Source organism: Narcine bancroftii, chromosome 9 (genome assembly GCF_036971445.1).
Source record: "Narcine bancroftii isolate sNarBan1 chromosome 9, sNarBan1.hap1, whole genome shotgun sequence".
Lineage (NCBI taxonomy): Eukaryota > Metazoa > Chordata > Chondrichthyes > Torpediniformes > Narcinidae > Narcine > Narcine bancroftii.
The window spans coordinates 47,584,845-47,602,642 of NC_091477.1; the positions used below are offsets into that span (position 1 = coordinate 47,584,845).

At 42.5% G+C, this 17,798-nt stretch overlaps 1 protein-coding gene across 8 annotated transcripts in view; it reads left to right on the forward strand.

Annotated features, from left to right (window-relative positions):
* ebf1a (EBF transcription factor 1a) overlaps nt 1-17,798 on the forward strand; it is a 570,155-nt gene that overhangs the window by 526,637 nt on the left and 25,720 nt on the right. For all 8 annotated transcript variants that reach the window (XM_069898995.1, XM_069898996.1, XM_069898998.1 and 5 more), the window contains exons 13-15: nt 5,181-5,246; nt 6,380-6,557; nt 16,629-16,808. In XM_069898995.1, the coding sequence (XP_069755096.1) occupies nt 5,181-5,246; nt 6,380-6,557; nt 16,629-16,808 (424 nt within the window). The remainder of the gene's footprint in view (nt 1-5,180; nt 5,247-6,379; nt 6,558-16,628; nt 16,809-17,798) is intronic.

A 17,798-nucleotide genomic window follows, 5' to 3' on the forward strand; every position in this document is an offset into this window, starting at 1 on the left:
GCAGATGCTGTCCCCCGGTTATGCTCTTGGTGGCCCCTGCAAGGGCCGGGTGTTCTACCACAGCACTAGGGTCAGGCTTGGCGTGGTCATGCCTGTGCCTTATGACCTACCGGACCACCAAGCCTTCTGGGAATCGCTCAAGCCATAGCACTTGGGCCTTCTGAGCAACCTTCCTCAGGTCGGTAAAGCTCTCTTGGGCCAGTAATGGCCGGATGTTGTCGGGCAGATGGTCGAGGAAAATTCACTCAAAGAGTGGACAGTTGGTGTGATCACCCATGAGCATGAGCATCTCATCCATCAGCTCCACCGGGGACCTGTCCCCCAAGGCGTCAAGGTGCAGCATCCGAACAGCATAATGATGCCTGGATAGTCCGAGGGATCCGGTGAGCACTCACTTGATGGTCCCGAATTTGTCTTTGGCGGGGTGGTGCTGAATGAGGTGCAGGACATGTTTGGTGGTAGCTTGATCCAGGGTGGCGACCACATGGTAGAATTTGGTCGTGTTGGACGAAATCTGGCGGAGGTGAAACTGAGCCTCTGCACGGCTGAACCAAGTCTCCAGCTCCTGAACCCAGTCTCCAGCTCCTGAACCCAGAGGTCAGGCAGCTTGATGGCTATAGCACTATTCCCAGGTTCACTCATGTTGGGTTCAAAGATGTTTGAACCAGATGGGGGTTACCAATTGTAGCGGTAGCTACACTGCTACTGAAAGAACACACAACAAGATAGGTTGAGCTCAGTGAGCAGAAAACTGGTTTATTGCTGGCTTCCGGGCTGGACTTATACTCCCAGCCCAGTCCTGGCTGAGAACCGTGCTGGGGGGCGCCGTCGTCACTCAGGTGTCACGTGGTCCCCCAGCGTGGGCTTCTGAGCCTGGTGCTGAGAAGAAGGGGAAACCCCCAACAGCGCCATTTTGGCCGGCTACCCCACTGCATGGATTACAAGCAGGGCCGGTTCGCCTGCCTAGTGGCATGTCGCCACATTGGCATGTTTTAATATAATGCAAGAATTTCATTTTACGAAGTAACGTATTTGGTTCAGGTTTTATTCTTTACTTTGAACTACTTTGTTCATTTTGTTGTTCCATTAAATAAACCATCAATGAGTATAATTATTAATTTTTACATTATTTTAGGTAACTGACCTTTTGTGTGCACATTAATTTCCTTTGTGTGCTGGTTGCAAAACGGGGGTGCGCTTGCACATGCACGGCTTAGAGGGAACAGCCTGATAACTGTTGCTCTTTAACCTAGGGGAGCTGGTACTCAAGCTTCTGTAACTTCTTCCAAAAGGTAGTAGTGAGAAGAGTTTGTGACCTGGGTGATGGCAGTCCTTTATAATGTTGGCAACTTTCTTGTGACATCGTTTCAGGTGGACATTTTTAATGGATGGGAGGTGGGAACCTTTAATAGACTTGGCCAAGTGTGCCACTTTCTGTGGCCTTCTGCATTCTTGGGCATTCAAATAACCATGTTGGAGAGGCTGGGATCTAAGGGTCTTGGGGAACTACCTAGAGGAGGAGGAGGAGTCGAGGCTGGTGTGGATGAAAACTGTTATCATAATGGAATGGCAGTGTGAGAAGTTGAGAGGTCCACTCAAAGTTCAAAGGTTCCTTTTAATGTCACCTTATAGTTTATTAAAAATGTAATACAGGTAATCCGTGTTCAGTTCTGACTGACTGGTCAAAATGGACATACATCGGAAATGCACTGTATTTATGTTATCATTCATCAAGTACAACATGGTGGCCTCCAAGGCCAGCTCTCGTGAGAGGTTGGCCACCCCTGCCATAGGCATTATTTTCTATAGATAGGCCCCTACTTGCACTGTAAAAGCGCACTTTTTATTTTAAAAAAAATTCAGTCTTGTGTACAGATGCCCATATAGGTTGTAGGTTGGGGAATACCTGTCTACATGATATACTTAAAACTTTGTCTGCCGTAAAGCAAACGAAGAGTCACCATGAGCATTGCCCTGTTCCTCTTACAATAAGAAAAAAAGAAACAAAGGGGAGTTTCCTCAGCAACACTGAGTTCATGGATTCGCCGCCAGCACTCCCACAGCCTCTGCAGCCGCACAGACTCAGTCAGGTTCAAACCATTGGCAGGCCCACCTCAAGATCCAAGTCTCATATGATCAGGAAGCCTTCAACACCCTAGGCCCTTTGGGAGCCCCTCTTGCCCTCAGCACACTCTTGAATCCCAGTTCCAAAAGCTGGTTCCTATGAGTCGGGCTCAACAACAAGTTGCCAATCGCCCGCAGCCTTTGTGGGTCACGCAGCCGCAGAGTCCTCGCCGGTCCGCTGTGGTGGTCACCTGTGCTTCTCTCCCCATTTCTGGGGCCCTGCGCTGGTTTGTTGCTATCCTGTAGTCTGCAACTCCTCGCGGCCATTGCCCAGCATCCTGGCACTGCCATTTTGGGCACAGACCCTGTGGCTGCAGGATTAAAAAAAAAATCTCGGTTGACTCTTTTATCAGGCCATTTAAAGCCTGTATGGAGCCGTCAGTATTAGGTCCAGGTGATAGGACCCTGCAGAGTAGCTCTGATTCTCTGCATTTGCACCCTTCCTGCTCCTGTTTGCTCGTGTTTCTTACTCGAAAAGAGTTTTAGTTGACTTTGTTCTTGTGAACAAATCTATTGCAATTAAATTGGACAATATAAATTGTCAGTGTTAATATACATAATTCACATATCATGGAGCAACCAAAACTTGAATTTTATGTCAAAGTTAGAAAACTGATATAGGTGTGAATACAGTGCAGTCGTTCAATTTTATAGCTTTAACATTTATTGTTTGGTCTTGTGCTAAAGTATTATTTGGATAAAAGCAAAGACTACCTGAGCTTTTAACCAATAGTTGAATGAGTTCAGTGGATCCCTCAAGGAACTGGCACCATTGTCACTTTGATTGTGATTACTGATCTGTCTCCCTTCATCCCACCCCCTTCCTTGTGCAATCAGAGTTACCCTCAACATTGCGACCCATCAGTTCTTAGCTTCTCTCTCCTCTATCCTCCCACCTGTATCCACCTGTATCCTGTCAGCCTGGGCCCTTTCTCCCTCCTCCTCCTTAAACCCAACCTTTATACCCAGACGGCGGCCTGTTTTTCCACATTCCTGTTGAAGGGCCCAGACCCTAAACTCTGACGGCCTTCTCCTTCCTCTAGATGCTGTGTGACCTGCTGAGCTTCTCCAGCACTTTTGTGAATTGTGTTAATCTACTTCTCTTTTTGGGAAACTTAACGTGCACATTTTATTTGCATGACTACCAGACAGCTGTGAATATGCTTCAGAAGTAATTGTATTCAGTAGATATATATACTGCTTTAAATTAAAAGAATTATAAAAAACCACATAAGCAAAAGCAAATATTTTAAAAATGATCACTATATATATATATATATATATATATAAATAAATGCGATTTAAAACCACATATAATATAAAGTATGATTGAAATTTGTGTGCATTCACATGAAAGGTACAGTTGAAATGTTGATAAAAGACTCAATAGCCAGTTGTCACTGCTCTCTGATGTAAGGTCCAACTGAACAATTGGAGGTAACTTGTCAGGGGGGCTTTCTGCATATCGGAAGACCTTGCTGTCCCTTAGAAAAGGACTGAGAGACCCCAGTAGAGTTTGTGCTCAAGGCATTCAGAGAGACCAGAACCCATAAACTCAGGTGAGTTCAACCAGAGCTGGGTAAAGGAGCAAATTCCTGAACTCACGAAATGACACAAGCAAGATTTCCAAGGAGGGCGAGTGTGAGCCCAAAAGGTCGAGGTTCCAATGTCCAGCCATGTGCTGAGGGAGCTCATCTCAGGAGTGCTCTGTCTTTGAGTGACAGCTGACCTTAATGCCCCTGAGCTGGAATAAGGAAAATTTATCCCATTTTCCCAAGTCTGATGGATCTTTCATAGCACCTTAACCATGTATTGTTCCAGGTCCACCTAAAAATCACTCTGTATGACAGACACATCACTTTCATTCTTGCACTAACTGCAAAAATATTTATAAATCTATCATTTTATATTGAATTACTTTCCTTCGTTCTTGGCATATCGTGATAATGTAATGTATCCTATTGTAGTTGGTATATCTTGCATCCCTCTGTGGTTTCAGCAAGTAAGAATTTTAGAGCATGTGCACAAAAGATTCTTATCTATATCACCCCTACATCAAGTTCATTTATCATTATCTGACTGGACATGTATAGCTGGACAAAATAGAACAGTGGTTCTCAACCTTTTTCTTTCCACTCACAGATCACTTTAAGCAATCCCTAAACCATCGGTGCTCTGTGATTAGTAAGGGATTGCTTAAGGTGGTCTGTGAGTGGGAAGGGAAGGTTGACAATCACTGCTCTGGACCCAATTGTTACTGAAATATTTTGCTTGTGAAAAATTGCCATTGGCCCATTTCCTCTGGAGTTATGAAACCGTGCACATAATGAGTTAATTACATACATTTAAAACAGTGGTTTTCAAACTTTTTATTTCTACCCACATACCACCTTAAGCAATCCCTTACTAATCGCAGAGCACCAATGGCATAGGGATTATTTAAAGTGGTATGTGAGTCGAAAAAGATTGAGAACCACTGCACCAGACCATTGTGCACATACATACAATACACAAATGTTACATTGATCACACAATACATAATAATCACATAATTTTAAAATATAATACAAAATAAGTATGTTTTAATATTCTGGAATTATTTACTCAGTTTTATTTTTAAGAAACCCAATGTTACAGGATATTGTTAATGCATCTCATAGCCAACAGGAAGAATCTATTTCCTAGTCTGGCAGACCTAATTTTGATGCTCTTTTACCTCTTTCCTGATGGTAGAAGGTCAAAGACACTGTGTACTGGATCATGGTGGGGGGGTTGGTCCTCAATAATTTAAGCCACATTCCCGGTGAATGTCGTGAATAACGGAAAAGGAAATGGCAGGTGAAAACAGCTTCAGGCTGTACTTGACTGTGGGCAATACTTGACTCGTGCAGTTCGGGTTAGTCAATTATTGAAGCAACATGGGGTTCACTTAAACTACCTTCCCCCAAAATTCACTCATCCCATACCCATAACTTCCTCCATGTAGATTTTGTTAAAATTAGTGAATGAAAAGAATCTATTGGAATCAAATAAATTGTTGGGTTTTGTTTCCACAGGAAGTCATATTGAAGAGGGCAGCAGATCTGGTGGAGGCACTGTATGGCATGCCACATAATAACCAGGTAATGGCTGGTTCCACCTCGGATCAGAGAAAGGTAACACCTTATGCTGAGAACGTTGTGCTGGAAGGCATTCCCAGCGCAAGGTTACTTGAGATTGAATCATCAGGACTTCTGACTCACTAAGCACATTAAACCTATGGTTGCCATGGCTTAATCCAGTCAATGCTGCACTGTCAAGAGTGAGCAAGATGTGTGTTAACTCTTGGGGAAAACAAGAAGCAAAGGATTCTTGCCAGTGTAACACACAAAAGTGCTGGGGAAACTCAGCAGGTCATGCAGCATCCATAAGAAGTAAAAGGCAATAAACGTTTCAGCCCGAGCCCTTCGTCAGGAATGTGGAAAAGCAGACTGATGATGCCTTTTAATGAAAAGGTGGGGGAAAGAGGATGAGGGGAACAGAGGAGGGAAGAAGGGACAGAGGTAGGAGCACAGACCAACAGGTAAGAGGTAATAGGCAGATACAGGTGGGAAGGTAGGGGGAGAAGCTGAGAAGTGATAAGAGGACAGGGCAGAGGGCTAAACTCTCTGATAGGAGAAGGAAAGAGATGGTATGGGGAGCGAGAGAGATGAGGGAAAGAGAGAGACAAAGGGGAAGGGGCTCATGTAAATTGGAGAAATTTAAATTGATGCTGTCTGGTTAGAGACTGTCAAGATGGATTATACAATTTGCAGGTGGCCTCAATTTGGCACTACACGAGGCCATGGACAGACTGTCACTGACTCCTGCTGAACCCCAGCCATTAGATCTCTTGAAAGGGTCCCAAACTCCTTGGAGAGAAGGATGCTGGGGATGAGGCCAAGCTTCTAATGGAGCACCAGCAATGCATCCTAAAAATGATTGATAATTTGCTCAGCATTGCTCCAATAATAAGAGAGGGGGTAGGTTGTTTGTTTTAAGATTCTTGATCCTTTCTCAACCTGGAGTGAGATTAGGGAGTGGAAACATTTTGCTAAATCTGCCCCCCCCCCCCTCCACATTCTATAAATAAGGCAAAAAAAAAACAAATAAAAAGGAATAAAGTAGACAAGAAAGAAATTCTTCTGAATCCTCGCACACCATGTTGTATTGCAGTTTGAATCTCGTCTCTCTAATTGCGGTCATTTTTTTTCTTTTTCTTCAAAATGCCTGCTAGGAAATCATCTTGAAGCGAGCTGCAGACATTGCCGAGGCCCTCTACAGTGTTCCGCGGAATCACAACCAGCTCCCAACCCTCAGCAACACATCTGTCCATGCAGGGATGATGGGTGTTAATTCCTTCAGTGGGCAACTGGCTGTCAATGTGTCAGAGTCTTCACAAGCTGCCAATCAGGGTAAGGCTTGATTCATAGAGTGAAATCGGTCCCAGTGTTGAGCAGCTTTCTTTCTTCTCTTTATCTCCATCCCTTCCCTCCTGAGTATATATTTCTAGGCTATATGCAAGTGGTCCCATGTTGGTGAGGATTTCCTCTCAGTGCTTCAGGTGCCTCCCACTTTCCAAAGACGTACAGGGTTAGAAAGTTGATTGGTCCCATGGGAGTATTTGGGAGGTGTGGGCTCATAGGCTGGAATGGCCTGTACGCAAAATGGAATCTAATTCATGCACCAATTGTACATAGAACACAGAAGAGAACAGGAACAGGCCCTTCAGTCCACAATGCCTATGCCAATCATGGTTCCAAAATTAAACTGGAAGTTTTACACGTGGTCCATATCCCTCTATTCTCTGCATATGCATCTGTCTATCAGGAAACCTCATAAATGTTGCATCTGCTTCTACTGCTATCCTTGGTAGCCTGTTCCAGCTCTCCTAAAATAAACTTTTTCACCCTGGAAAAAGATTCTGACTGTCTACCCTGTCTACGGCTTGTAATAAAATATGCACCTGTAAGACTGAGCAAAATGCCTTCTGGTTGAACAAAGTGAAGGGAGGAAAGTTTAGGGGAGACATTGAGGGTAAGTTTTTTTTACATAGAGATTTGTGGGTTCCTGTGGGTGGCTGTGGAGGCTGGAACAATAGGGGGATTTAAGAGACACTCTTAGACGGGCACATGGATGAAAGGAAAAGAGAGGGTGATGGGATAGAGAGGGTTTAGTTTTTCTCTGGACAGGCACGGTGTATATAGGTCATCACGATATTGTGGGGTGAAGGACCAGTACTGTGCTATAATGTTTGACGTTCTATGTTATTTCAGGAGTGCTTTCCTTTTGAGTTTGTTTCTTGGTGAACAAAAGTATTTGGTCATTTCATTCATTAGTATTCCTAAACCAAGGTATTACTACGTTTCGGGCATAATGGAAAATGAATTCCATAATATTCCAGATTTTAAAAAATACTGATGTTTGCTGATAACTTGGTGTCAGAGTTGTCAGATATCATTTTTAACAGTGAATATTCTGTAACACACCATCGATCGATAAATTTCATAATTAGATTTTTTTCCTCTAAAATAGTTCCACAAGCTTATGTGAAAACAGACTTTAATTTTGAAAGTTCTATTGAAGGTCTCAATGATAATGCCCATGAACCATATAAATAATTGTGTATTGTTGTTCAGGTTAACAGCCTTTTAGCTCCCTGATTATTTTCCTGAGATTCACTGATACTCAGAATGAAAGGAAATTTTTTTTGTGATTTTGATTTTCAATTTACCTGAGTTATAAATTGTAATTTCTATTCCCCACAGATGTTTTTGATTCTTAAATAAAATCTCAAGAGCATCTATCCTTAAACAGGGGTTTTAAATCAGGCATAGTAGCTAATACAAAGGATTTTCATCATTCTTTATAACATGCATTCACTTAATAACAGCCTCAACTTAATTAAGCTTCTAAGCATAGGTTCTGGGACTCTATTCATGGCTAATCTTCTATGGAGGTCAGCTTGAAAGTGATTGTGTATTGTAAAATGAAAAGGAATGCTTCTAAACTGTGAATGATAACTGTGGTTAAACAAAACGAATGATGTTCCAGTGAAAGAGAAACTGCTTCACTTGGAGTTGGCGCCCACTTCTTCAGAGTGCAGTCTCAGCAAAAGTTTGAGGCCCAATGCTCAATCATTTTGAAGTAAAAATGATACAGCAATGCGGAACCATTGTGGATTATAACACAGAAAATTGCTGGAAATACTTGGCAAGTCAGGCAGCATCTGTGGAGAGAGGAACAATAATTCTTAATTGGAACTCCCGTTGGATTTCTTGTCATGATCAAGAAATCTGATAGTGACCTATGAGATCTATCTGTCCATTTATTTTAAAGGTAGGATGGACACTGTTGTTTACCCTAGCCTATTTTTTCAGCTCTGTGATCATGAGGAACATCCTCTGAGAACCACAGGATGGTTTGCAATAGTTTAATTCCCTCACGGAGTCTCTGTAGCTGTTTGTTATGTGTTTCAAGAATGCAATGATTTGATATCCCTATTGGTTCTGGTTTGAGGATATAAAGAAATTGCAGGGAAAGATATTGCCTGCATTGGAGGGCTTTAGTTATAGGAAGAGATGGCATGAACTGGGCTGAGGTGCAGGATGCTGAGCAGGTAATCTCTTAGAGGTATATAAAATGATTAGGTACAGACAGGGTAGATGGACCAAATCTTTTTGGGTTTCATAATCAAGAGGGCAGAGGTTTAGAGTGAGAAGAAGGAATTTTAAAGAGGATTTGAACTGAAAGATTTTTTTTTACATGAAGTGGTTAATATCAGGAACATGAAGTGGTGGAGCCAGATAATGTCACGATGTTCAAGACACATTTAGACAGACACTTTTATTCAATTCCTATCAGGTACTCGAATACCCCCCAACACCACCCCCCCCCCCAACCCTGTACTACTCTAACCCTAACCATAAGCTACTCCAAGACCACCAAAAATCTGTCTGCGCTACTGAAACATAACTTTTTTTTGCAACTGTGAACGTTTATTTTTCTGTCCTCTGAATTATATTGTCCATTTTCTCTGGCATTTGTGGGTTATTTAAATTTATGCTGTTGTAGTTGGTGTGTCTTATACACCTGTGTGCCTGAAGCAAGAGAGAATGTTGGTGTATCTGTACATTGTACTTGTGTGTATGACAATAAACACCCAGGTTTAGGAGACAGTCCTAACATGAGTTAGCAGGATTAGCATAGCTGAGCAAAAAAGTCAGATTGGAGGTGATGGCCTGAATGACCTATTTTGTGCTGTGCAACCAACCGAGTTTCATCCTGATTTTGTATATTTGTCTCTAGATAATGTTATTGTTATTTTGCCCACTCACCAATCAAAATGGGTTACAGCTGGATGCAAAGAGGCCCTACAGAGAAGGCTGATTTTAGAAGAGTTGAAATGTTTATATGAAAGATCGGGGAAAAGTCAGGACTCACTGAAGTATAGAGATGAGATTGATCAGTCCCTAACATAGTTTCCTCAGTGATACTTCATGTCTGCTGTAGCTAAGCACTGAGAAATTACTCCCTCCTTGCCACTGAAGTATTGCTATCACTCTATAATTACACTGTGTGACTATTCAGCGATTTACTTTAATGTTCTTCTGCTGACCTCTTTCACTCTTGTCATTTTACTTGATGTGAATAAACAAATGATAGATTTCAACCACAAAGCTCAGACTAGAAGGTGGGAAACAGCCCTTGCAACTAAATCTCCAGGAAGCACACCTCTGCTGCCTTTTTCCTTTTCCCATCATGATATGTATGGTTCTCTCAGGTTATGCACTTCCTCCCTTTTCTTTTATAAGCAGTCTGCTTTTGGATTTGAACACATGAAATTGAATGATCCTGCAGGTGAGCTCTGGGCCTGTACTCACTGGGATTTAGAAGGGTCGGGGTGGGGGGGGGGGGGTGGAATTCCATCAAAACCCACCAATTATTGAAAGGGCTGGATAGAGTAGATGTAGTGCTGTTTCCAGTAGTGGAGAGTCTCGGACTAGAGGGCACAGCCTTTGAACTGAGATGAAGATAAATTTCTTCCGGAGGGTGGAGAATCTGTGGAATTCATTGCCACAAACTGCTGCGGAGGCCAAGTCATTGGGTAGATTTATAGTGGAGGTTGAGAGGTTCTTAATCAGGCAAGGTGTGTAATGGGTTGAAGGCAGGAGAATGGGGCTGAGAGGGAAACACATCAGCTAAAATTTGAATGGCAGAGCAGACTTGATAGGCCAAATGGCCTTAATCTGCTTCCATGTCAATAGACAATAGATGCTGGAGTAGGCCAATTGGCCCTTCGAGCCAGCACTGCCATTTATCAGATCATGGCTGATCTTTCTCTTTCAATACCAGCCTTATCCCCATAACCCTTAACTCCCCTGCCCACAAGAGCCTTCTCCAACTCTCTCTTAAATCTATCCAATGAATCTGTCCCCACTACCCTCTGTGACAATGTATTCCACAGACCCACAATTCTCTGGGTAAAAAAAATTCTCCTCATTTCTGTCTTAAATGGCCTTCCCTGTATTCTTAAACTATGCCCTCTAGTCCTAGTCTCACCCATCATTGGGAACATGTGCTCTTATGGTCCTGTTGTTTTCACAGTTATTTTTTCTTGCATGTTGACATTTAGTGCAGTTCTTGCCTCATCTGGAGTACTCCATGCTGATGGGGCAGACCTGAAAAAGGTGGGGGGGAGGGCAGGGAACTGCACTTTACAACTTGTCCCTGTCCACACAGAGGAGGTGGAACCGCTGCCATCCCATCCCTTTCCTCAGTGGCCAACTTTGTTCTGGGCTACTTTATCTTCCATGTGCAGAGCTGCTGCAGCTCAGGAACTTGGCCATCAGCACTTACAATTCAATGTTGGCGACAGAGTTCCACATTTCAGGCATCTTCCCTCCAAGAAATAAATATCGGAGCAGGCCATTCAGCTTTGCACATTTTCCAGCATTGACCCCATTTCCCTTGATTAACTCCTATTATAAAAACCAATCTCTATCTTGAACATAGTGGCTGGGCCTTCACACTGCACTTAGTTTAAAAATGTCTAAAGAACCTCATATCTCTGGATGAAGAAACCTCTTTATCATCTGTCCAAATGGCTGATGCTTTCCTTTGGTACTGTGACGCCAAATTCTAGGTACAGCAGTCAGGAGAAATGCCATCCCTTGATCTTCCCTTTCAAGTCCTTAAGAATTTGGGTGATGCAGTTAGTACGACACGATTACAGCGCCAGTGACCTGGGGTCTGTACATTGTCCCCATGACCACGTGGGGTTTCTCCGGGCACTTCGGTTTCCTCTCACATACCAAAGACATTTGGGGTTAATAAGTTGATAGGTCACGTGGACATATTTGAGCAGCATGGGCTCACAAGGCAGAAAGAGGCTGTTACCCTGTTGTATCTATAAATAGAATTAAATTTTGTACCTTACCACTTTTTCCAAAACTCAAGACAGTGCAGGCCCCATATGCTGAATTACTCCTGGAGGAAAATTCATTCCATCTTGGGTATCAATGTAGCTTCGTCTTAATTCCAACCCCTATATAGTATCTCAAGTCTATCCTTTCTTACTTAGGGAGACAGACTATATTCCAACCATGATTTCACCAAGGCTCTCTGCACTGCAATCTTTACTCTTGTACTCAAATTCCCTTGAAATAAAGACCTGCATATCATTTATCTTCCTAGTTGCTCATTGTAACTGCAGTTTAAGTGATTTGTGTAAAAAGACACCAATGTGATGTGAACACCAATCCTTTTCAACCTCCCACTATCTTTGACACGGAAGATATCTGCCATATCTGCACCCATTCACAAAACCCATCTACTTCCCCTTTGAAGCCTTCCCGCTTCCTTCTCACAACCCACATGGGCCATTCAAACTTGTATCATTGGCCAACATGGTTGTGCTGCACTTGGTTCCTGCATCCAAACCATTGATAGAGAGGGCACATAACTGGGCATCTGAGCACCTGGTCACAGCCTTCAAATCCAATATGACCCATTTATTCCTTTCTCTGTATTTGCTGTCATTGAACCAGTGTCCAATCCATACCAGTAAACTACACCCAGATTTCAGATTTATTGTCAGAGTACATGCATGACATCACATACAACCCTGAGATTCTTTTTTTTTTATGTGGGCGAGGTAGAATTACCACTTATTGGTAGTGCAAAAGAAGTACACAATGCACATATGTAAACAAATAAATAACAAAACAGATAACGAATGTAAACAAACTGACTGTGCAATACAGAGAGAATAAAAAATATCAATAAAGTGCATAAGAGTCCTTAAATAAGTCGCTGATTGGGTTTATCGTTGAGGAGTCTGATGGTGAGGGGGAAGCAGCTATTACTTTGCAAGCCTTTGTGGCACCTATACCTCTTCCCTGATGGCAGCAGTGAGAGCAGAGCATGTGCTGGGTAAGGTGGATCCTTGATGATGGCTGCTGCTCTCTGATGGCAGCGTTCTCTGTAGATGTACTCAGTAGTGGGGAGGGCTTTACACTGAGGTGTATTGGTGTTCTCATACCAGGCCATAATGCAGCTGGTCAGCACATTTTCCACCACACATCTGTTGAAATTTGTCATACCAAATCTCCGCAAACTTCTGAGGAAGTAGGGTCGGTGGCGTGCTTTCTTCACGATGCCTTTAGTGTGTTAGGTCAGGAAAGATCCTCCGAGACAGTGACTCCCAACAACTTTAAATTTGCTCACCCTCTCTACCTCTGATTTCCTCAGTGATCACTGGATTGACCCCTTCCTGAGGTCAACAATCAGCTCCTTAGTTTTGGTGACATTGAGTGTGAGGTGGTTGTTGGTGCACCATTCAGCCAAGTTTTCAGTTTTCCTTCCGTAAGCTGACTCATCACCTTCCCATTACCCGTGGTATCGTCAGCAAATTTGTAGATGGTGTTATTGTCGTACCGAGCCACACAGTCATAGCTGTAAAGTGAGTAGAGCAGGAGGCTAAGAACACAGCCGTGTGGTGCTCCGGTACTGATGGAGCTTGTGGAGAAGTTTTTACCAGTCCTCACTGATAGTGGTCTGGAGGGGAGGAAATCCATGATCCATTTACACAGTGGTGGGTTGAGTTCCAAATCTGGGAGTTTGCTGATCAGTTTTAAGGGGATGATGGTGTTAAATGCCAAACTGTAGAAATTGGAAAAAAGGCAATTTGAAAATAATAATAATTATGATTAGAAGCAGAGTCAACATCAAATTATGAAATCATGTTTGCCAAAAAATCTTGAGTTTTTGAGGTTATTGTCAGTGAAATACTTAAAAGGATGTGGTTCATTTGACTTTGAGAAGGCTTTTGATATGGTTCCACACAAGATCTTACAGAACTATATCAAACCATGAGGGGCAGAGACAAAGTGAATAGTCACAGTCTTTTTCCTGGGTGGGGAGTCTAAAACTCGAGGCAGTGGGTCAAGGTGGGAGAGAAAATATTGAAAAGAATCAGGTTTATTGTCACAAAAATTGTTTTGTTATGGCAGCAGTATTGTGCATTACAAGCGCAAAATTTAAATAAATTAGTTCTGTAAATACAATATTTAAAAATAAATAATTTGTAGAAAAAAAGTGAGGTCATGTCTATTGGTTCATTGTTCGTTCAGAAATCTGGCGGAGCAGAATAAGTTGTTCTTGTAACGTTAGGTATATGTTTTTATGCTCCTGCACTTCTTCCTAATGGTAGCAGCAGGAAATGGGTATGGCCTGGGTAGTGAAGGTCCTTGATGATGGAGGTTGCTTTCTTGGCACACTGCCTCTTGTAGGTGTCCTTAATGATGAAGACTGATGCCCATGATGGCGCTGGCCAAGTTTACAACCCTCTGTAGCCTTTATCCTGACCTGTGCATTGGCACCTCCATACCAGACAGTGATGCAACCAGTCAGAATGCTCTCTATGGTACACCCAGTAGAAATTCACAAGGTGTTTGGTGACGTACCAAATCTCCTCAAACTCCTAATGAAATATTGGCACTGGTGAGACATCTCCATGATCGCATCGACACGAAAGCCCCAGGATAGATCTTTGGAGATGTGGACACTCAGGGATTTGAAGTTCATTAGTCTCTTCACTCCTGATTCCTCGATGAGGACTAGCATGTTCTCCTGGTTTCCCCTTCCTGAAATCCACAATTAATTCCTCAGTTTTCCTTAGGTGGTTGTTGTGATACCACGTGCCTATCTGATCTATCTCGCTCCTGTATGCTTCCTCATTGCCTTTTGTGATTCTGCCGACAACCATGGTGTCATGTCCTCAGTTGTACCACCAGAGGTCCTTAATAAACACTCAGAGAAGCTTGTAAGTTTACAGCACAAACCTTTACTACATCTCAGGCTGCTGGTCATGATGATTATGCTGTCACACTGAGCATGCTCACCACCCAGTGTGATGCGGCTCTTACAATGTGTCTCACTGAGCATGCTCACCACACAAGTATGATGCGGCTCTTACAATGTGTCTCACTGAGCATGCTCACCACACAAGTGTGATGCGGCTCTTACAGTCTTGCAGTGTTCATGCTCCAGCATAAAATAGTCCCAAGTTTCCACTGTATATAACACATGGTGTTGTCATGAAATTTGTAGATGGCATTTGAATTGTGCCCAGCCAGCTGTGGGGCACCCTTTTCACACAGATGGTAGTGGGTGTATGGAACTAGCTGCCAAAAGAAGCTGAAGAGATGGGGACAATTTTGATAGTTGAACTCGTACCAGGACAGGAAAGATTTGGAGGGATGTGGGCCAAACAAAGGCAAATGGGTCTAATAAGATGGGCCACTTGCTCATCAGGGACAAGAGTCATAAAGTTATGGACTCATACAACACAGAAGAGGCCCCTTGACCCAAATTGAGCATGTCGACAAAGTTCGTATAATGGGCTAGTCCCGTTTGCCTGCATTTGTTCCATATACTTTTAAACCCTTCCTGTATCATAAATGCATGCCAATGGCTTTTGAAGTTCAATATTATTCCCCCCCCTACTCCTTCTACAGTTTCTTCTGACAGCTCATTCCATTCATGGATCATCCTCTTGTCGTGTTGAGAAGAGCATCAGGCTTGGTGGATTCACAGAGAGACGAGTCTGGATGTGCTATAATCACACGTAACTTTAATTAACATACAAGAGACAAATGGGGGAGAACTTTAAACGATACTTGATTGCTACTTAAGCAATGATAGGCATTCACCTCAGACCTAGGTTGGACTCTGACAATAGTGAACCTATACTAGACCCGTTCACACACTTGGGTACACACACTACAAAGAGAGACTATCACATATACTCGGTTCCCTGTACCAATGGGGGTGTGGCTCTCTGCAAGTATTGATCTATCGCAATACTAGACCTCAGCTTCAGTGTAGTGCACACCTTACCTGTGACACTTTCAGTGATGTCCACAGTAGCGACCTGGCATGGGACAATGTCTTGGACCATGAGGCAGAGAGAAAGAATGTGCTGTGTGTTGGTGTTATATACAGTGCTAATCTATGCTTCTAGCAATAATGACCCTAGGTAATTTAAATTAGCCAACGGCAAAGTGTGCACTAATGGGTGGCCGGACACACACAACACATCTGAACCAGGCAAATTGAGCCAAATGACTTGTTTGCATGCTGTACAGCTCTGTGAATCAAAGAAGATATTAATAAAGTTAGAATGCAATGACATGGCTATATTTCACCAAAGATAACCTTAAACTCTTCTTTGGGAGGGACAATTAGCGTAGCAGTAAATGCAATGTTGTTTAAGTGCCAGGGATCGAGACCGGGATTCAAATTCCACACTGTCTGTAAGGAGTTCGAACATTCTCCCCGTGACTGCGTAGATTTTCCCCAAGGGATCTGGTTTCATCCCACCATTCAAAATGTACCTGAGGTTGTAAGTTAAATGGGTATGATTGGATGGCACAGGCTTGGGGCCAAAAGCCCTGTTACCATGTTGTATGTTTAAATTTAAATTTTAACATGATCTGTCTCATCAAAGTTCATTGCTACCTAAATTTTTTTGAAGGTGGTGTGCACGACATCCTAGCCATTGCGAGATAACAAGAACAGATCCTTGGGAAAGATCAGTGCATGACTTTCCTTCAGTCTGAAAATCAAACATTTTCTCTGTTTCAAGGTTCTTAAGCCACTTCTGTATCCACATTGCCAAATCCCTGTCAATTTTTCTACCATGGGGTATTTATCGAAAGGCTTTTGAGGGGCCACATAGATTAACCTCATCAAAAGCCCCAGCCAAGCTAATTAAGCACAATTTTATTTGAACAAACATTTAACAGATGTGACATATCAAGCTTTGGTTAGTCAATTTATCAACTCATTTGTGTTTAAGATGTTAGATCTTTGAAATAAGCTGCTTTAAGCAACATCAGGGGTGAGGAGTTTCAGTTCATTGAGTGTCGCCACAAGGAGAGTGAGATAATGTGTTCAAATGTCCTTCCTTCCTTCAAATATAGGTTTCACTCGCAACACAAGCAGTGTGTCTCCTCATGGATATGTGCCCAGCTCTACTCCACAGCAAACAAATTACAATTCTGTGACGACGAGTATGAATGGATATGGTAATGCAGGGATGTCCAATCTAGGAAGTTCTCCTGGTTTTCTCAATGGGTCTGCTGCCAATTCACCATATGCCAGTAAGTAGAAAGAAATTCCTACCCGGCTTTACACTTCTTAACAGCCTCACTTTTGCTACTGCATCATACCTCACTGATTCGTTGGGAATGTTGGCATTACAACCTCTTAGGTGCAAGATACATGCTTCACATCTTTCTTAAAGAGTGGTGAATTTGACCTTGGCCAAGTTAATATGCAATTATTTTACTCCACTGTTAAAGCAAAGTTACTTTTTCCTTTTGAGAAATGTATCTTACCAAATAGTGTATCCTGCAAGATCTCCAGCTTCATTCTTGGTTTGGGATGTTGATTGACTAAGTATCTGTACAGTCAGGAAAGGTCAAATGGTCTCCAGGGTGAACCAAGTTCTCCTTGTAAGATAATCCATTGGAAAGCCCATTGGTGTTTTTTTTTTGAGCCTGTCACATTCTAGACATCATGCTTTGTTACAGAATGCCAAACAAAAATAGAGAGAGGAAGCCAGTCATTTCCTGGTGTATTTATCTGACTCCAGGGAGGAGGCAATTAAGCTTTAATTGATTTCAGAACCAGACTACCATTCACACTTCATTGGAAGTTACATACAGATTATTCTTGAAGTAATCGTATGCTGGGGACAATTGCTGAGAATTTCCTTGGGGATTTCTCTCAGTTGGGCAGCACAAGTTTGACAGATGATTGGCAGAAAAACCTAAGGAAACCCCAAGGAAACATCAATGTATGGAGGAACAAATCCTCAATAAAACAGGCAATTTTATTCAAAGGAGAATTAAATTGATTTTATTAAGTCTAACAGAATATTTATAAACATGTTTGAAAATAAAATCTTGGTTCTTGTATAATTATTGAGTCAGGTGGAAATATTTTGACTCCAGTACTGGTGCTTGGCAATTAAAACGGTTTGTCCTTTTCAACCTTAACCTAGTTTAATCCAGGCAGGAGTTGTTGACCCTTTGAAAAAAGATCTGTGGAATAGAATCCAGCAGGGCTTGTTAAAATCATGAGGGGAA